The 21,508-nt window shown below is 35.7% G+C and overlaps 1 protein-coding gene across 11 annotated transcripts in view; it reads left to right on the top strand.

Moving 5' to 3' along the window:
• Nucleotides 1–21,508, top strand: part of OTOGL (otogelin like) — a 105,098-nt gene that overhangs the window by 64,157 nt on the left and 19,433 nt on the right. For 7 of the 11 annotated variants that reach the window (XM_074902806.1, XM_074902799.1, XM_074902798.1 and 4 more), the window contains exons 33-51: nt 1,246–1,524; nt 2,159–2,276; nt 3,510–3,589; nt 4,460–7,320; nt 8,013–8,190; nt 9,071–9,213; nt 10,464–10,487; nt 10,618–10,710; nt 11,352–11,541; nt 13,721–13,935; nt 15,764–15,905; nt 16,247–16,432; nt 16,916–17,128; nt 17,937–18,041; nt 18,351–18,458; nt 18,837–18,938; nt 20,189–20,293; nt 20,384–20,424; nt 21,400–21,463. In XM_074902806.1, coding sequence (XP_074758907.1) covers nt 1,246–1,524; nt 2,159–2,276; nt 3,510–3,589; nt 4,460–7,320; nt 8,013–8,190; nt 9,071–9,213; nt 10,464–10,487; nt 10,618–10,710; nt 11,352–11,541; nt 13,721–13,935; nt 15,764–15,905; nt 16,247–16,432; nt 16,916–17,128; nt 17,937–18,041; nt 18,351–18,458; nt 18,837–18,938; nt 20,189–20,293; nt 20,384–20,424; nt 21,400–21,463 — 5,247 coding nt within the window. Of the gene's footprint in view, nt 1–1,245; nt 1,525–2,158; nt 2,277–3,509; nt 3,590–4,459; nt 7,321–8,012; nt 8,191–9,070; nt 9,214–10,463; nt 10,488–10,617; nt 10,711–11,351; nt 11,542–13,720; nt 13,936–15,763; nt 16,000–16,246; nt 16,433–16,915; nt 17,129–17,936; nt 18,042–18,350; nt 18,459–18,836; nt 18,939–20,188; nt 20,294–20,383; nt 20,425–21,399; nt 21,464–21,508 lie in introns of those variants that run through there. The other 4 variants (XM_074902805.1, XM_074902804.1, XM_074902802.1 and 1 more) reach the window with 4 other exon arrangements.

Below are 21,508 nucleotides of genomic sequence, written 5' to 3'. Positions count from 1 at the left end.
GAAAATTTTGCACATGTATCTAGCAAGTATCAACACTGAAGGTGAATGCAATATATTTTTGTTTCCAGTAAAATCACTTCTACTTTATCTTCTTTATTTTTGTGACTTTCAGTGAACTATAAATTGTGCAACTTAGAACAACCAATGTGTCTCCTGCATCGTTAGTGAGCAGCCATCTCCATACACTGTAGAAGAAAGTTTTAGGCAAACAGCTATTCCTAAAATCTATTTTTCACTTGTCAGAGACTGATCCAAACTATACAACCATAAATAAACATATTTAAATATTTTTCCTTCTGCATACATTTTCCTTTCTTCACATGTATTTGGTTTGTCCCAATTAGGTCAATACAAATTTTGTCATTGTTTTCTCACAGAACTTAATTTGTTGGAAAAAATTCCAAACCCTGAAAAATCAACATAGAGAAGGGCTGTCTTCATAGTAAAATTTGAAACTACATTCACAAACAGTTTGCAGTGGAGAAATTAGGTTTTTAGATATTATTTTGAAATGAGGAAATACATGAAACAGAAGAATTAATTCAGTCTTATCATTCTCCAACTGATGTAAAGTGGAAGTAAAAATTATTCATTATATCTGAGCAGTTCACAGGTAGTTTTCATATCTCTGAGGAATGAGATAGTATTCCTCTAGATTAAAGACATTTCAAGATTTTATTCAAAACGAAAACCAAATATGAAGTCAGTCTTCTTATCAGTTCTTAAATATTCAGGGAATTTTCTTTTGATTTCTGACATAGGTAGAGCAAATAGAGGGTTGAGCCTCTTACCTGACCACAGGATTTTTTACTGTGTTGTTGGATATGACTATGTAAAAAAAATCCTGACCTCAAGGTGAAGTCAAGCTTGTTCTTACAATATTTGCATGATGTTATTTACTAATGAAATTTTGGTACAGTTGGTCAGCAATTTGTCCAAATTTGAGAAAAAACTCCCAATTTCACAGTATGAGACTCCTTATGAATCAGTTTGAAGGCTAGTAGCAGTAGACTGAATGTAGTTTTGATCTAAGATTAGCTCTCTTGTGGCTCTGTATTATGTGATCATTTGAAGTCTCCTTTAGACCCTGCATTTCTAACTTTGTGTTACATAAAACTGATTTTTTTTTTCTTTTTTTGTGAAAAGCATTTGTTTAAAAGAAGCCAATGCATGGATTTAAATCTTACTTATAAGTTGTTTTCTGTGAAAATCTTACTTTTTTTTTTTTTTTTTCTTCTGTGGAAGCTCTTTCTCTTGTTTCCCTTGAATCTGCTGAAAGACCAAACTACTTTCTGTACGTACATGACAATGAAACTATTGGGTTGGAACAGTGGCAGGCAAGTGCCTTCTTTCGGAGACGAGCCACCTTCTTCCGTCACCAGGGCCTCTGGAGTCCAGGGCTCAGTGCCTTCGAACTGCACAGTAAAAAAGGCTTTTTCATCATTCTCACCTCATCTGGTGTTAAAGTGGCAAAGTACAAAGATTCAGAAGAATTCAAAAGTTTGAGTAGCTTTAATATTGAAGGTAAATTGTGCATAATTCCGAGGGATAAGTATGGTTTTTCTGTTTGCCTTCAGAGCACTTTCATCAGCAATAGTAACAAATATTTTTTAGCCTATTCTTAATTATTATTCTTTTTCTTCCACCCCACCTCCAAATATTATTATTTTCTATTTTTTCGGATATGATGATTGATTTATCTTTGAACTATATTTTCATTGGTTTACTCTTTCAAATTGAACTTGGCATGTCACAAAAAGATGCATCTTAATGTCTTGTTAGTGAGCTATAGATATATATTCTTTCAAATGAATGGAGTAACAGCATTGCTTCTGCAACCAACAGTCCCTTCACTATGTTTAACTGATTTTTAAAGTTTTTAAATACCTTAATTGGTATACATTGTTAAAATACATTGTTAAAAGTGAGTAGCTGTTTGTATCTTTGAAGCTTTAATGTCTTTTAACTTGACTGAATTTTAAATACTTGAAACTGAATATGAACAAAATCTCACCTGCTTGAAAGTGCTCAAGAATTTCTCCACTTGGTTTATTTTTTTTTTTTTCTGAAAACCCAAACGTACATTATAGAAAATACTATACATTTATAGCTTGTTGACTACACAATCAATAATTAATACCTTTTGCTTCCTTCTCAGAACTCGGTGCATCTGTGCCTTACAGAAGGATGTGTGAATGGCGATATGAATCTTGTGCTAATCCTTGTGTTAAAACATGCAGTGATCCTGAAGGAATAGCATGTAAATTCCTTCCTCCGTAAGTAAAATTAAGCTCGTATTGCTACTGTATTGTTTTTTGTAATATGCATACCATATGCTTTCTGAAAATTACTACAGCTGCAAAATTCATTCATTTTTACTCATCCAGATTTCAGTATCACTCTTGTAAGCAGCTCTCACAAGTCATGTGAAAACATTTGCAACAAGCTTCTCGTTTTCCACGGTATATATTCCTGATTACATGCAACCCTTCAACACAAGAATAAGAGGGTTTGTATTTAGCCCAGGAGATTAGCTTCTGGTAATGGTTAAGCAGAAATCTATTAAATTAAAGGAAGGCCGTTCCCTTCTATGGATTTATATTCATATCCTAAACCAGAATCCCATAATGCTGTAAATGACTACATTTTTCAGGTGTTTATATAACAGAGATAAAAAACTGTACGAATAGTAAGGGTGGACTACGCCCTCTCCTGTAAGAGGATGGAACTTTATAGGAAGAGATGCTCATTGGCATGATGTGAGGGATTTCACAGAGCAGATGTTATCTTGTTACTTAGTAACAAGATTTCCTGTCTCAACGGATCTCCCGTTGCATCAATAGAACCAAGCTAAAAGGAAAAAAAGCCTAAAAAGTCTAGGCACAAAATCTGATTGTAAAGAAATTATATTTTGAATTTCTGACTATCTCCCTGGGCATATGCAGTTTATGATTAGGACTATTACTAATTTTCTCTGTTGGTATTCTTAGCTTTTTCCGTATGGGCAAACTGGTTGTTACTGTCATGATTTTCTTATTGAAAATCCCCCCAGAATGAAAAAGTAAAGGAATATATGGACTTCTCTGTACTCTCCTATGCTGAAAGTGCACAAGAAAGAGATCTTTTGTGGAATCAGTCTAAATATTTCAATGCCTCAAATGAACATATCTGGGTAAAACAGCAGTCTTGCAGAGAAGTTCTTCATCCTATGGAAAACCTTCCTGCTTAGGGACCTGAACTTCCATCTTGTTGTGGAAGCAGAATGGTCCAAAGCTATCATGTTCATCAGCCTATGCAAAGAATTGATTACTAACAACTTAGAAAAATAATTGTGCTGTGCAATGTCTTCTTGACCTTAAAATGCCTTGAAATGCTGTGTTCACCATTACACTGGAAATTTTTCAGAACTCTGATGGGGAAGACATTCAAATGTTTTATTTTGCCAAAGTAAAATAATTTAATTTATACTTCTACTGTGGCTTTAGTATTAACTATACAATATTTTAAAGGGTTGAAGGATGCTTGCCATACTGTCCCCAAAACATGATCCTTGATGAGGTCACACTTAAATGTGTTTATCCAGAAGACTGTAAGTATATTTTTTTATACTAGTATAATCTTATAAATCACTCTAGAGAACCCAGGAAAAGTTTTAATCAAATGTACATTGTTGATTTTTTTAAATCAGAACATCCTTCTGTTGAAGAATGTTTCTCTGGGACATGGACTCCATTCCCAGTCATCCAAAATACATCTCCCACATCCAAACAAGCCATATCCAGAGTTGAATTCTTTAATTTCTCTAATAGTATGTTAAATGTAACTTTTTGTGATGATGTTATACTCATCAGAACTACGATTCCAAATGGAAAAAATACTGCTGTGGTGAAAAGTTCAGACTTTCCAGTTGATGAACCATCACTAATAAATTCAGTGCATCTATTTCATAACTTCTGGTGTGTGAAGATACTACATTATTTGCTTATTTTGGGGATATAGTATTCTTTTAACATAAGAATTTCATTTTTATACTGTCTCTTATTTTACATTACAAGTTTTGAATTAAATACATTATGCTTGATATTTGCTAGTACAAAGTTATCTCATAGTAAACTGTCTTCCAAAGATTTAATATATTTATTCCAAATATTTTACTATTTTGAATTTACTGTATTTTCCATGGAATTCCCTTGTTGCTTCAAAACTACTCTGAAAAATCAAGGTTTTCACTAGCAATAAAAAATTAGCTACTTCATTTGCAAAGAAAATCAGAAAACTTCTTGCATCAACTGAGTTCCTCAAAGTCATCAGGCAACCTGGAATCATTGGCAAGTTATCTTAGCAAAATGACGCTTTGATTTGCTAATATATAAATGGGACTTGAGTAGAGATAGATGTTGCTATTTTTCTTTACCAATAATCCATAAAAGACAGTGAAACTTAATTTTTTTTCTTTTAGGCATACTTGTGACACCTACCGAATCAGCAAATGGAACAAAACCTTCATTGTTACTCTCTCACATGGGTGCTACCACGGAGAGATTTCCTGAGACACCTGCTTTATTTGTTACTTCAGGGACTGAGTCAACTCATACCGGTGTGACAGCCAAAATAACTGTGAAGGCAAACACAACTTTAAGGGCAATGAATATGTCGGCTCAGTTCATTACAGACTTTTATTCATTGGAAGCATCTAATGCAGCCACCTATTCAACATTTTCATTACCGAGTACAGTGGAGCCTTCTGATGTACTTCACAGCACAGCCAGCCCTACTGTCCTTTCTAAATTCATCTCTTCAACAGATTTTCCAACTGCTCTTCAAGCCTCAGCAGTCACATCACATACTGTCAGTTCTGCATCTATAACTTTACCCACTACAATAGCAACTCCAACAACTCTGCTCAGTGCAAGTCCTATTCCAACACCCTCTGCATTATTAACACCCACTTCCCTAGTGGTAGTTCCATTTCCACTTGAAACATCAGCTACTCAGCTAGAAAATGTTCCCCCTACCTCAGCATTAACAACTTTAACCTCAAAGCCCTATTTTGTCACTTCTGAGCTGCCTGCAGGGATTGGGAAGAGTAGGAGACCTTCAGTAAGTCATTCTAAAGGAACAGCAGTATCCTCTGAAGTGTCTTTGTCTGCTTTGCTGGCTGGCAGAGCAACTTTCACAAGACCTGTATTGCTTCTAGGTTCACAGTTGACACTAAGCACATCTACTTCGTCTATTAGAACTAGGTCTGGCATTGGTCAAACTGCAGTTCACCCAACACCCATTTCTTCACTGGTTTCAACTGCTCCTCAAATTTCTATGACTACTAGATTTGCCAGCTTTGAAACAAATTTTCCTCAATTAACCACAGTTTCATATTTTAAAACAGGAAAACCCTTGTCTAAAACTTCTCTGATATTAAATGCAAGTTCTTTAGCTAGTTTTTCTCCAAAGCCATATTTATCTTCAGCGAAAATTTCAGTGTCTGGTCCCAGGCAGACATCTCCATTAATAAAAGGCAATATTTCTGCTGCTTTGCCCATAATGACTGTATCTTCACCTGAAGTTGCTTCTCAAATCCCTATCAACACTTCTTCAAGTCCTTCTGTAACACGCACAGTATCTATACCAGTGCCTTCTCTGACTACCTCACTGAAGCCCAAAGCTATGGCAGATGTCACTGTTGCCTCCAAAAGTCTTTATAAAGTATCTTCTGATGCTTCCATTCTTCTAGTCAATCCAACAATCTCTCATATGTCTGTAGCAAGTAAAGCCGCAAAAGAAAATAAATACATAATGCATGCTGATTCCTTTTCAGTGTCATCCATTTCTAAAAAGCCAATGAAATCCATTATGTCTACAGTCTTCCCTCTTAGGACATTGGTATTACCTCTAAATGCTACATTTATAACCACTTCAGAAATTACGGAGTACCCAAGCAGTTCACATACAGAATTGAAAACTGACCCTGTGGCACAAAGTTCAGGCACTTTCATTCCTAAAGATCCTTCTCTTACAAGGTCATCATCTTTATTTACAATCTTGTTATCAACATCAGTACCCTCTTATATGACATCTCATACTACAAGTTCCTCACTGATTCCCATAGTCAGTAGGACATCATCATTAACCCAAAATATAACTGCTACCCAAGCATCAGTTTCATCTCTAAATACGCAAGGAATCTCAAAAAGTCCAGTTATAGACTTTGCATCTTCTTCTGTAGACTCTTCTACATTCACTTTAAACATAAGCCCTTCTGCCAGTCTTTCAGCAGCACTAAAAACATCCATTGTAGTGCCCTCTTTACTAATGCCTACAGCTCCTGAAGTCACTTTAGAAAGCCAATCCAATAGGGTCTCTATGTCTTCATCTCCTCCTAAGACCACTCATATCTCTACTGTTTCTCTAGGAAAACAGAGTTCTTCAGTAAGTTCTTCAGAAGAAGATGGAACAATATCAGCCATATCTTCTGGAATCATCACTCCATCCACTACACCAATGATCACCAACACAACAGTGAATCCTACATCCTTAAAAGCACCTCATACTTTTGCAAAAATACCACCTAGCTCTTCAGCCGGTTTATTAGTTGCTTCTGGCACTACTGTAGACTCTAGGGTTACTAGAAAAACCACTGATTCTTTTGTTGCCGATTTGGGGTTTTATATGGCTTCAGCTTCAGTTCCTACCACCACAGAAACACCCATGCATGTATCACATAAATCTTTATTTACATCTGCAGCAACTCAAGCTTCACAGAGCACTAAAGAAACTCCAAGAATTTTGATCGTGGAAACAACTGGTACTACAAGTCCATTAGCACAGACCAAGAGTACCTCATTTACAGCTTCAGAAGGTAAATATGCAACCCCATCTGAAAGAACTGTGGGTATTTTAGAAAGTGGTCAGACTTCATACAAGCAAAGAAATGTTACCAAGATAAAGTCAACCACAACTGAGAAATCTTCCCTGCCCTATCTGACAGTATCTGCAGTTCAGAGTTCTCCTTTTTCAATAAATGCAACCTCAGTAAAACATCTCTCTCCTTCTGGAGTTCCAAAGGTCACAACATCAGAGTGGTCCAAAATACCAATGCAGAAAACCATTAAACCTTTCAGTTTAACAGAGCCCACAGAGCTGCAGACCAGAACTATAATAGAATTATCTCATGCTAGTGGTGGAATGTCTCTGCCTTCTTCTTCAGAGCCTGTGGAAACACAAACTTCTCTGACAAGCACAGAAACAGTGACAGCTGTAACTGACAAGGCTTCCTTTGGTACAATGATGCATACACTGATGTCTACATCTTCTGAATGTGTGGTATGATCAGTTTTACTTGCCCCTATGTGTTAAAATAGATATTGCTTTTCAGACCATTATGTTATGCTATGCATGTAATATCAGAGATTTTAAGTATCTCCTATTTTCGTTTTTATTTGTATATTTAAAAATACTTGATTATTCTTAGAGAATTGTTGTATCACTGCTCTTATACTGTTCAGGTATTTTCTGAAACTTTAATGTATTGCTCTGGAAAAAAATAGCTTTTAAAGCTATGTGCTGATTCTAGATAGAAAAATATATTTCTGAGGTGCAGAAAAGTCATAATCCACAGAATTTTGGGGTTTCTGCATAATCTTGCCTTGTCTTTTGATTTTTTTTCCCCATTTGTTTCTTTGTCATAGGGTTTAATATTATGGGAATGCATGATTCTGTGTTTCTTAATATGCTTTATGCTTTAGACTATTATAACATGTAGCCTCAATGCATAATGCTTTACATAAGAGTATTCCACCAAAGCCAGATGGAACAGTAAGGGTGTGGGTGAATGGACGTGCATCATTGTCACCTCTCACAAACACACAAAAGCAACTAATTTCAAAATAACTGATGAGGGGTCACACAGATAGGCTGGTTCTGCCTCAGAGCAGAGTGATGAAAAAGTGATCACTTGAACCTCATAAGGCAATGAATGTAAAGTTGATTCTGGTTGTTTTTTCATTATATGACAGCCAAGATACCTTGAACCTGTCGACAAATGTAGCCAGTATGTATGTCTTAATATGGCTTGGATGTTATACAACCTTTCAAGGAACTGCCCTAAGGATGTGCAGAAGCCAGACTGTGGTTTTCGAGGAATGCCAGTTCAAGTTAACACTGATAGTTGTTGTCCAGAATGGGAATGTCCCTGTAAGTCACTGTTTTATTTCTGAATACAACATAGAACCTTGATCTGCAAATTTCAAGTAATAAATCAAGGGTTTATTACAGTGGGAATATGAGGTTGAATGATTGGAATGAATTTAAAAGAGCTGTTCATCAGCAAACCAGAATGAAATATACTGAATGTTTTGGTATCTTTGAATTAACACTCAAGAGAGTCAAAATATTTTGTTTTGAATGAAAACATTGAAATGAAATCTGCAACATGAACATCAACATTTTCGAGCTGAGACTTTTCAGAATTTCTATCAGTCAAAATGTTGATATTTCAACATCTTGTGAAGAAAGCAAATTAAATACTGGCATTTTCTGAAAGAACCCCCAAATTTCAGTTTTCTCTAACTGCCATTTTTATTCATACTTAGAAACTGCATAAACTAGCAGATAACTGTCTGCCAAGGGAACAAAAAGGCCAAAGAGAAGTCATATTAAAAATCTTGCAGCATTACTGAAATCAATATCCCACTTTAAATATTTGTTTCAAGATAGGACAGACCAGTCTCTTGTTATCAGTATCTCAAAAAAAGGTATATTTTAATGCATATATTTTATCTCACAATGTACAGATTCATTGACCTTGCCTATAAAACATTGACTTAAGTGGAAACTTTCATCAATTTAAATTTTCTCCCCTACTTTGGGGACACAGCAGTAGGTTAAGGTTTCCACTGAAGAACATCAGATACTTGCTTCTGCTTATGGCTCAGTATGCTGTCTGAAGAACAAGGTCATCAATATACATAGAAAAGCATACATGAGGAAATAAATATTCCTAAAATTGAAAGTTTTTAGAAATGCCCAGTATTTGGTTTTGTGGTAACCTCATTAAATGACAGTTCTTTTTTAGGTCAATGTTCTGTACTGTCTGAACTGAGTGTTATTACATTTGATGGAAACAACATAGCCCTCTGTAATATGGCTTCCTACATTTTAGTCAAGCTACCAGGAGAAGTTATTGTTGCTCATATTGAAAAATGTCCTGCTAATCAGGTAAGATTCTTGCATTTTCACAATAATTGTCATAGTTTCTTGTGAATTTTTGTGTTATAGGTATGAACTTCTGAAAAAATGTATCACTTTCACATAAAAGCCATACCAAAAATGGCAAGTTATTTAATTTTCGAGGACCGTGCTTAATCATGCTGCCTAGACAAAAGAATTTTATCTTAGGTTAAATAGTAATTGCTGTAATATATTATAAGGAAATTCAAATGTAGGTTCCCTTTAAATTATCAGGGGTGACATTCCTCAATCTGCACCTCTCCTTTCAGGCCCTCACCCACAAATCTTCTCAAGACCTTGAATTTATGCTTTAAAATATGGTCAAAATACAAAAAAATTTTGAATAGTCACAAAAATCTTTTGTAGTTATTTTACAAAGGTATTAATGATTTTGGAATTAATGTGATGAGTTGTTCTTTGTAGTTGTCTAACTCTGAACTGGCTACAGAAGGGATTCAGCCACTTTATTTTTAGACTGCCAATTTAGGTCAGGTTAGTCTCATCAGACTTTTTTCCTTCCCATCTCTATTTGGTCTCTCATCTACTCTCACTGGGCAACTATACACTTGATTTTATTTTTACATTTTACAGTTCAACTGTACACTCTTTTAGAGGTTTTCTTTTAAATTGCTCTCTTCACTGTTTCTTGGTTGCAGTCTAAAGGTGTGAATGCAGCTCACATAGGCAGATGAGCTTTAGAAGTGTATAGCTATAGTTCTTTAAGAAATATTTTTTGAAAGGGCTTTGCAGCATATGCTGTATCTCATGATGCTGGTAATGAAATAACACTTTTCAATGTGAAAGCTGTTTAGTTAAAAGCCAGCAAGGTATGGTATATACAAGCTGCAATCTTGTGCAGAAAGATGCCTTGGTAAAACAGCAGTTTTATCAAAATCAGGGCAGTGGATTTTATTGGTATGACCATTGTATTTCTCTGCATTTTTAACTTAACTTGTTAAAGTCATTGTGTTATCTTTTCTGTATTATTTTCCACATAAACCCCTTGGATTTAAATCTTTAAGAAGTAAATCAAGTTTCTACAAGTAGTTCATAGAGAAGTCCACTACATTATCCGGGAAATGTGTATTTTTAATTATTTCTATGGAATATATTAAATTACTTTAATTATGAAGCTGTTTTATTGTAAAACTTCAAACAAAAAAACCCCAGTTGACTTATTTTTGCCAAATAAGAATGATGCTGATTATCATTGAACTTCTATTTTTAATGTTTTCCAGAGTGCAAATTCAATAAGAAAACTAGTGAGTACTTTTTGCTTTTACTAATTATAAAATACACTAATATTACACCTGTTGAAAAAATTCCCTATAGCACTGGTACAGAATTAGAATAACAATAGTAACTAAACTTGTTTGTCACTTTTTTTCCAAGGTTCCCCCTGCAAACACTTCAGGGCTCTGTTTTAAGAAATTAAATGTAACAACACGCACATATAAACTACTTATCAATCGTTTAGCAAGAAAAGTAAGTATATAACACTAGTATATAGCATGCATACACTTAAAAGATAGTTGGAGTGTAATAGATCAGATTTATAACGAATGTACTAGGATTAGGATTACTTTTACAGTTCAGATTCCCAGTAATTCATCATATGCTAGAAGAAAAACATATACATTTCTGATACCATGCTTCACTTATATGTCATTTATACAAAATGACACTTCAAAGTCCTTTTGAGATTTTAAAGAAGCTGCAAAAACATTTATACTTGAGACTATATTTCCAGAAAACCTAGAACCGAACAGAAATGTTGCAGGATGGGATAAATACTTAAGCTGTCTTTCCTGCTAGTCAATACGGCCAGAGCAGATAACTTTGAATGAGATTTTGTTTTGTTTTGTTTTATCATATGATATGTGATAAAGAAGATTTATTCCTTCCTTAATGAAAAAAGATTTCCATATCACTATTTTTTTGTCATGCCTACTTCATTTACAGTTATAGGAAATGGCACTAATGGGAAGCTCTGTGATTTAAGCACTATGACTGTTATTGTATGTGGCAGAGGCTGTAAAAATATCTTTTTCTATAAAATGTAAAGACATATAAAACACATCTTCACAATCTGCTTTCATCCCTAAAATGTATTTGGTTTATTTCAGGTAGTAGTGGATTCTGTAATTCAATCATTGCCATTTTCAAAAGAGGGACTGAATATTCAGGATACAGGTGCAATGTATGTTGTTAATACTCCAGCTGGTATTAGCATCAAGTGGGCTCACGTTACAGGCATCATAGATATACAGTATGGATTACACTCTAACACATCGATGAAAACAGAAGGACTTTGTGGTGAGGCTATGGTAGCAATTTTTTTCTTATTTAATAATTTCCCATTTAAAATTTACACCTCCCTTTTGTGTCTGTGACCTGCTGTCCCTATAGGTCTCCTTGTGACTTCCATTAGCTACACCGACAATCCTATTTGAGGTGGGCTTGATAAATTCTATTAATTAATAATAATAAATCAACTCTGTTTCAAAGTACTACTTTTTAATAAAGTAGTTTGCAGAACAAGTAATGATCAGTACATTGTATCTAATTAACTTTAAAAAAGTGTATCATTTCTGCCTGTGTTTAAGAATATTGTTGAATTCAAATAAAAAAAGGGGAAAATTTTCAGTGGAGAAGTGGCTGCTGAAGTTTAGTCAGTGACAGTATCTTTCAGTGATTATGGGAGAAAAGAATAACTATCAGATGTTTGCAGTGGCAGCTTATCACTACGTAAATACTGATATAAGGTGTCTCTTGGGAAGGGTTCAAGTCCCCTGAGAATAGTCAGTCCAAATTCAGACCTCTTGAGGTTGGATCTAGGGTTCAAAACTGTGCTGAGGTAAATTTCAATGATAGTAAATTTAGCATGTTTCAGGCTCTCCTGATAATCTCTTTATAACTCTGCCAGAACGTATTATATGAAAAAGTGTAAGCAGGAATTTTAGAATTACTTTAATTCTATCATAAATGTTCATTTTCTGGTGCATTGTAATTTTACAAAATCTATCCCATATTGAACAGGAGAATGAACTTTTAATAATCATTTAAACTACTTTTAGCTTTAAAAGCAAACAAAACAAATCAGATATTGTTTACATATAAACAAATTGTTTAAAATCAATTGCTATATTCTGCTTGTAGAAAAGTGAGAGAAGGCAAATGCTGCCATCTTCTCTATGCATGCTTAAAAAAGGTTGGAACAAGATAAGGTCATACATAGCAAGGATTATAGAATAGTTACTCTTTGTGCCCTGAAAAGACAGAAAAAGGAAGACTATGCAGACAGATTCAACCTCTGCTGTAAAGTGTTGCTCTACATGATATTTTGCAGTGAAGTCTGAAGCCTCCTTTAGTGCTTCTTTTATGTTTTCTGCCATTTGCTCCAGTCTGGGATTCACCTATCCTCTCCCTCTCATACTGAAAAAATTGTGGGACTATGTGGTAAATGAGCTTTATTTTTAAAGCTGTATTGATTCTGCAATTCTGTAGCATGGCCCTACAAATTCTAATGCCAGAACAATTTGTGGAATGGCACTAGGACAGCAGCAAGAAGCAGAAGTGTTAAGAATAATGGAAAGCGGTGCTACTGTCAAATGCTTCTTATCAGGCAAATACCATCTTCTGTGTTTCTTCCTGTTGTCTGAGAGAGCCTAGCCTGCTTCTAACAAGGGACCCTGGAAAGTATCAGGATGCAAAGCTGGAAGCACGAAGGCAAGGACTTAGGGTGTGGTCAGCAGTGCGGAAGGAAAGTGAAAAAAGAACATAGGGACTTTGGCTGACCGGTCCCTGGGATGTAAAACACTATCACGAAGATTAAAATTTTGGCATTAATGACTTGTTACATGCTTATAGGACATACATGTTTTCATTGATGAATTAACTGAAATACATACAATAATGATTTCAGGTAGCCAATGGGTGTCAGGGGTTTGGGTGGGGCATTTTTTTCAGTGGTTTGGTGTTAATAAATTATTTTCTCTAGAGAAAGCAATTTGTTCATCAAAAGACTCCTTTCATAACTTCTTGCATTTATAATGTTCACTTACATTTCAGTACAGTGTCAAATCATCAGCGATGTGCTGTTAATTTGAAAGCCACCTACATCTACTCCCATGGAGCTGATTGTTATTCAGTAGAATGAGATCAGAATCTGGTGCTATGTCAGTGAATTTGCTCCATTCAACAGCACATTTTGGTAGCAGTTTTTCTTGAAAGTTAACTCACTGTTGGGAAAAGTATCAGTGCTTGTATTGTATGATCTGCTTGTTTTGCTCAGCTATGCACTTGACAACTAAAATCACAAGTAAAAACTTGGAACTACGGTGGACATATAGCTGCTTTCATTTATAAATTCAGATGACTAAGTCTCACAGGTGAACCTGATGTAATGTTAATCTCACCTTATCAAGTGCACTTTTCTTTCCCAAAGGAAGTAATACGGCATCTTTGTGCTTTTAATGTGATGCTCTGTCTCCAGGGGTGTGTAATGGAGACCCTACTGATGACCTGAAAATGCCAAACAGGACCATAATTACAAATATGGAGGAAATTGAAATGTTCATTAAGAGTTGGGAAATTGAGAAATCACTTGATGTAACAACCAGGAGGCCAGTAAGAAACTGTACTGAAGATAACTGCACATATTGTATGGAACTGTTAAACAAAAACATTTTCATCCCTTGTCACAAGAAAGTGAGTACAAAGATCAGAGAAATTCCAGGTGCAAATCAAATTAAATAAAAGTTGTATAGTTAAGAACATAATGAGAGAGATATGCACATTTTTAAAATGTTTTGCTTATTTTCATGTGGCAATATCTGGATGGGTAGCTTTAATACCTCTGTCATGTTGGCTTTAATATTTTTGTCATGTTGTCTGTTGTAAACACACATCTATATGGATGCCTGTGCTATTTTGCTGTTTCTTAAATTATTAAGTAGGCAAAGCTCAAAGGAGAGACACCAGATTGTCGTCTCAACACAAACACATTCTGAAAGAGTTATTCTGAATAAATGCTTGACACAGGTTACTAGAACTCAATGCTTCTGCTGCATACAACAGCAACTCATATAGTCTGAGACTGGACTAAAGAAATTTCCAGTTAAACAAATTTTGACATAGTCGCTATTACGTTGACAATTTGGTAGCATTTCTCACAGAAATTATTTGTTTCTGACACTGTACTTTCTGTTGGGGATATAGCTGTCGGTGCAGACTAACACTAGAGGTGAGTAGTGCAGCTTCCTGGAATGGGAAATGAGGAAGCCCCAAATCTCTGAGGTCTGATTTACTTTTCCCACTTAACTCAAAATAAAAAGGATTAATTACTCAAGTGGCCCTTTCTTTCTTAGAGATAGATGTGTCCAGATTCCTGATTCACTTCTTGCTGTTCTGCCTCTCCACCCTTTGTTTGCATTGTGTTACTCTTCGGTTTTCATCACAGACAGATGCTGTTAAAGGTATTGCAGGCAGCTGAGCCCCTTCCTTCAAATTCCCAAGACCTCTCTCCTCACTTTCCTCAGGTACAAAAAAAAATGGAGGCATTTCTCAAAGGAAGAGCTTAAAGAGATTGTTTAAAAAAAAAAAAAAAAAAAGGATATTTGCCACAGAAACTTAATAGGAGGGAGCAGTGGTAAGCAGTTTGGAATCAAGAAGGGAGAGTAGCACCAGTGGGGAGCAGGATGCTTTTCATAATTGTTTTAACATATCTAATTCAAAAATAATTAAAGGGAGCCTGAATAGTCAGAATTCCTACTTCATATAGGTTTCCAAGAGAACTCTTACAGCCTCAGATACAATGCAATTGTACCTTTGCCCAGTTTATAGCAAAACCTGACACAGCATCAAAATTGCCTTGGCTCATCCCTTATGAAATTTGTTTTCTTTCATATACAAGATGGTGGCAGAGGCAGAGTGGAGGGACCATATTGTGCACTTCACAGATGTGAAGCAACAGGACAAGGATAGGTAACAGAGTGGCAGTAGTGAGAAACTGCTTGAAGATTTGCTGAAACTACAGGGAGAGTTGGGCTGTAGCACAGTAGTGAACAGGTAGAATGAAACAAAATCTGACTTCTTCCACCTTGTTATAAGCTTATGCAAATAAAACCATCAGAAATAAGACAGGTTGCACTACCTGCATTTAGACCCAGTAACATACACTGTCAGATTCTATAGACACAGAAAGAAAGCATGCGGTAATAATTCATTCACAGCAGGAATTTGGGGAAGGTATTGCACCAATCTTCAGCTGAGATTGTTGACTTTTAGCTGACAGGACTATACTGCAAAAGTTCTTGTAAATAGCGTGACAGTCTCCTTAGGACTGTGTTCTGTGCCTACTGAGTGTAAAAAATTCTGGCAGTTTAAGTTTTGCAGAACGAGTGTTCTGGAAAAAATGGTATGTTTTACTTTAGATACTCTTTGTGATTTTTCTCCTTTGCAGCTGTATTATTTCATGTAATTAATGACATTTTAATTACAGAAAGCTCTTCAACTTGTTAATTCTCGATTACAATAGGTGTCACCACAGGAGTTTTGTGAGAAGATGTGGATCAACAGTATTTATTTTTGGAATTATGAGTGTGATGCACTTTCTGCATATGTGGCTTTATGCAACAAGCACAACATCTGCATTAAATGGAGGACACCTGATTACTGTTGTAAGCAGATAGCCATGTTCTATACCCCAATGTGGCTTTATACTGCTGCAGTGTTTAGTGATGAGTTAAGCATATATTTCTTTCTATTGTTATTGTAAGTACCGTCTCATTCTATCACATCATTAGTAAATCAGGGTACAAGTCCTTAAGATTAATTGTTTTAGTCAAAGTGTCATGAATCAGTTTTAATCTTGATTTGATGAGTTGCTTACCTAAAGTATTGTTAAAAATATAAATGCCTGCTTTCTACGATACACTCACTTGTTCTTACTACCTGTTTATCCAATGAAATGCTGAAAGAATAACAGCAGCACTCAATGTCCTATTTTCGTGACTTGCAGCATTGAGTTGTCCCGAGGGCAAGGAATACCAGCCTTGTGTGCAACCCTGTGAAGCCAAGACGTGCTTGAATAAATGGTTCTATGAAGATTCTCCCTGTTCCTATTTAAGGGAAGACTGTGTGTGTAAAAATGGCACTATTCTGCATAGAACAGACTCTGACCTCTGTATACCAGAAGAAAAATGTAGTAAGTGCAGCAGAACAGAGTGGTTTTGCAGATATGCTAATATTAACTGCGGCTCAGTGTAAGTGATGTTTAAGTTCTGTGTCAGTAAGCGTGAATCTGGTGCAGCTCCCTTCAACAAGGCCTAGCACTATCTCAAGCTACAGCAGTTCGTGCTTTCAGCTCACTTGGATTCAAGACCCAGTGCCGATGCACTTCTGTTGGGGGAAAACGATGGTCATTCTTCCATAGCTCCCAAGCTTTCGTTCCTGGAGTAGTCAGGAAGGAATAGTATGGGCAGGTTCTTTCCCTTGCACCCAGTACTTATTTTCACCCAGTGAAGCATTTATTCATTTAGGGTTTTTCAGGTCATAATCTTTTCTTGGATTCTTTGATCATAATGCTTCACAACACTAATTTTATGCAATAATTTTGTGCAATTCATAGTCGCTTGCAGGAAATCTGCACTCTCTACTTGTTGAAGGGATATAATGTTTTTTCTCTCAGCATGCACAGATAACAAAGGACAACCCCGCTTTGCTGGAGAGATCTGGAATGGGTCCATGAGAGGCTGCTGCATGTATAACTGTTTAGAGAATGGAAGCATTGTTGCTGTAGAACCTGAATGCGATGAGGATCCACCACCAGTCTGTGAAAGAGAAGGGGAAGTTATTGTCCATGTCATCGAAGAGCGAGCTTGCTGTCCAAAGAAAGTTTGTGGTATGTACCACACTTGCTTTCAGTAACAGAAGTATAAGGTAAATGCTTGGCATTCATTGGCAGGTGACAATCTTTAGACTGGGTTCAAGGTAATATTTTTCAGAAGTGATTTTTTGGTACTTGTGGCTGGTTGGGCCAGCAAAACTTCTGTTAAAAATCAATTTTTAAGCTCTTGGGTGGAATTTCAAAAGAAATTGATAAATAGTTGAGGCAAAAGCACCTTGGTAATTGGGGCAGTCATCAGAGCCTGTTTGCTTTTCTTATTAGTGCTTTGGTGTCCAAAGCAGTACACTCTGACCTACTGCTGTTTCTAAGAAGCAGTATTCTGTGTGCTGATCACTGAATACTAATATGCTGTCTAGACATGGTTGTTAGAAAAATGAATAAGCTTATTTCTCCTAAAATGTTAACCAAAAGACACTTATTTCTTCATAACATCTTCAAGGAGAATGAGAAAAAATGGCTGAGCTCATGTGTTGCTTTTGCTCACTAGATACCTGTAACCAACACTGTATTGTCAATTTGTTTAGGGAATATTTTCACTGGGACATATTAGCTGGCTTCATGTGGAGGAAGCAGAGCAAGTAAATACCTGCTTTAAGAAGGATATAATTGTGCTTGCACAGTGTCACAACACCCCTGAGTTAAGCTCTAAGGTCTACATGATGGTATGGAGTGTATTTTAAGCTGACTTGGGCTGCTCTCAGTTTGTGGAACTTTATGCTAGATGGTATAAATATCTTGAGCTGTAAGACTGGCACTTGTATCTGTTCAAATATGTAAAAATTGATTGTTTTTTACCCCACAGAATGTAACATGTCATTGTGTGACACCATTATTCCAACATGCAAACCCAACGAAAAATTAGTGGTAGGGTACCACCCGCTGTCCTGCTGTCCACAATACCGATGTGGTAAGGGAAATACAACACCACAGGGATGTTTTCCACACTTGTATTATGTATTATAAGAAAATTTGCCTTACAAGCTATTTTGATTGTTAACAGAATGGGACATTGTAAATAGCACCAGGCAATGATGTGGTTTTTTTTTTTTTTTTCACTCTCCAGTATTTTTTTGCATTTGTGTTTTGTGACACTTTTGATTTACAGTCAATTTGGGGTATTGTGTTTTACTATGTAGATGAAGAATATATTTTCTTTATCTTTTTAGTATTGTTTCTATGATATTTAAAAAAACCCTGTTTATTTCACATCCTACAGAATGTGATCCTTCAGTTTGTTTCAATGCTTCCCAGCTGGACTGCAGAGAAGATCAATTTGTTGTGGAAGCAAAACAGGAAGATCCCTGTTGTTTCTCTTATCTCTGTGGTAAGAAGCCTCTAATATTTTTATGGATAACTAAGGAATAGTTAGGTATTTACAAAAACAATCCACAGTTCTAAACCTAATAACTTAAGCCAGGAATTCTTGGAGAGAAGAATTCTCTCACAGTGGGACTTCACACAGGTCAGGCTGACTGGAGCGTGAATTATTCTTGGGTTTTAGGATATTTCATTTCAAACATAATTTTGAACATCATACTTGATCTTTTATGTTTTCATATTTGAATGCCAATCCATAAAAGCTCTGTTATCCAAGTAACAAACATAATATGACTTGTTATATAGTCTATTAAATAGAATTCACATGCACTAACTTTTTAGTGTTTAAAACTTTGTAAATGTCTGATTTTTTTTTTAAATTTAGTTTGTGAATCCTGTATTGAGCCTGTTCCTTTGTGTAATGAAGGGGAAATTCTCACTGTAGACCTTAATACCATACATTACTGTTGTCCTCATTACTACTGCGGTGAGTGTAACTGTTGTCAGTTCAATGTTAACAAATTTAGTAAAAATGACAGACGCTCTGTGCGTGGAGATTTTTTTGATTCAGCATTTAGGGTGGGCTTCAGATAGAGATTAAGATATCTAACTGACAGTGTCTGCCTTTGAGATAGGTTCAGCGTTCTTGGTGCACCCAGTGATGTTCTAACCAACCCAGTCAATGGTGTCTGGAGAGGTTATTTAGTCCTTTAGCTACTTTCAGGATGATCTAAATGCCAATATATTAATGTGGAACTGAATCCCATCCTTGGAGTATAAATATACAATTGTTCATATACTAAAACATCTGTTAGAAAGCAGGTTCCATGTTGTTGTTCCTCTGTTGCACCATTCATTAGTGTTTAGGCAGTTTCTTTGCACTTCTAGCTTTTAGGGGAAGGAGTAGGCCAAGGGTTTCAAATACTGCTGGATTGACTATTATTCTAACAGTGAGCAGCCAGAAGAAAAATATCTGCATTATAAGGTAGTCTCTTTTGTAGCCTCATAAATTTGTGCTATATGTTCCTAATTAATGTCTATAAATGTAACTGCTTAATTTAGATTAACTCTTGTCCTATGGCAGTCTTTGGGTAATTTCAATTAATTAAATTGTCTTCCAGTAAGTTTGGAGCTTAGTAATTTTTACTTCAGGTGGTTCCATATTTTGGTCTTTTCCTTTTCCTAGCACTCGCATCCAGGTGAAAGTTTCTGCAAAGGTGTTTGGCACTGGTTTTGCCAAATTGTGGCAGGCAGAAAGTTAGATCTTAGTATGCAGTCTTCTTTCAGAGTCTGGATAAGCCACATCTGATAAGACAGGCAGGTATTTTCTCATTAAAATCATCCCAGGAAGACAGTTGCTCTCTGTTATCTTACAGAAATGTGCTTTACAGCACATTTGTAGCTGAGAGAGAAAAAAAAAAAGTTTTCCAAAAGCTGTGATTTCAGTTGTCTTTGGTACTGGTCATCAGTTTAAGTGACTCTGAAGTAGGAAGAACATTAAAGGATTCTTGTGTGATGTTTTCTGAAAACTTAAACATGTTCTAAGGCAACTAAAAGCAGTTTTGAAAATCTTTGTTTATTTTCCAGTTCCAAATATAATTCAGATGCTTAAGAAACACAATAAAAATTTGTTTAAAATGACATTATTTTAAAAAGAGTTTATCAAGAGAAATCTAAGCTGGAAAATTGAAAGGAAATTTGCGTAAATTCTCATACATGTCATTTCCCTCCATTTAGTTTGTGATGAAAATCTTTGTTCTGAGCCTCCTATGAATTGCACAGATGACATGACACTTGTGAAGGAAAAAATACCTGGGCAGTGTTGTCCAGAATGGCACTGTGGTAATTATTGCTTTCTTCCTTAGTCATTGCTGTGAACAAAAGGTAACAATTAGGTAACCGACTAATATGATTTTCCTGTTCTCTTCTCAGAATGTAGCTGTGAAAACGCTACTATGCTGACCTGTAAATTGGTGAGCACTGTCCTTTAGATATTCTTACTAAGTGGCGTTCAGCCCTCTTACTCCTCCCTTTCCATTCCTCATTTCAATTAGTTGTAAAGGGTTATGAGACTGAACAGGGACAGGCTGGGACTGTCTCCCAGTCCCCAGCTCAAGCATGTCACTCCATCAAATGTCTGCACAGTGTTGTCAACTATTCCTTGGAAAATGTCACTGTGTGTTTTAAGATGTCAAAAGAAGAAAAGCAACTGTAATATTAGTCTGTTCAATGTTGATTCAAAACAATATACTGGGAAGGTTTTCCTTATAAATAATTCCCAATTGTTTTTAATAATTAACAAGGAATGAGCTTTATGATTATATGCATCCTCTGCAGAAATGTGCTATTTTGTTAATCATTTATACTTTTGATTAAAATGATTTAACATTATTGAATTTAGCTCATATAAGTAGTCATAAATATTTTGCTCCTCACAGACTTTCTTGTAATAGGGACTGTGATCTGGAAAATAATTACGAGTGAATGTTCAAAGTCCCATTATTACTATAGTGACAGGGATATTTTCCCTATCAAATGCTTGTCCTTCTCTTCCCCTTATGTGAAGACTGCATAATGTAAAGTCTAAACAGGAGTTACAAATCTGAATAGCTTTCACCTGTCTTTTGGAAAAAAGTTCACAGAAAGCAGTCATTTGCTAATACATTTATTACTGAAATAACTGTCAGAAAAAATTGCTGTTTAGCGACTCTGCTATTCATATGCATTCCTAGAGAAAATTAAGTGCTTTGCTCCTGTTTAGAGATAAATACATTTAATAACTCTGAATGTGCTACTGTTTCTCGAGTACATTCCAATTATTCTCTTTTATGAAAGCAAGGGTGGAAGTGATGAAAGTAATATTTTATATTCTTAGAGAAAAATTGTCTGTTTAGCAGTACATTTAATTGTGCATGACTGTACAAACTCTTTTATCTTTTCATACTCAGGGAGAAGTTAAAAAAATAGATAGTAGTGTTTCCAGTGCTTGTGGATGCATTCACTACATTTGTGGTAACATTTTCATATTCCTAGCCGTTTTGTTTTAGTTTTTAGCAA

The sequence above is a fragment of the Athene noctua genome, chromosome 3 (assembly GCF_965140245.1).
Source record: "Athene noctua chromosome 3, bAthNoc1.hap1.1, whole genome shotgun sequence".
NCBI lineage: Eukaryota > Metazoa > Chordata > Aves > Strigiformes > Strigidae > Athene > Athene noctua.
Note: the sequence above shows the minus strand (reverse complement) of the source record. Positions and strands in the feature narration are given on the sequence as shown.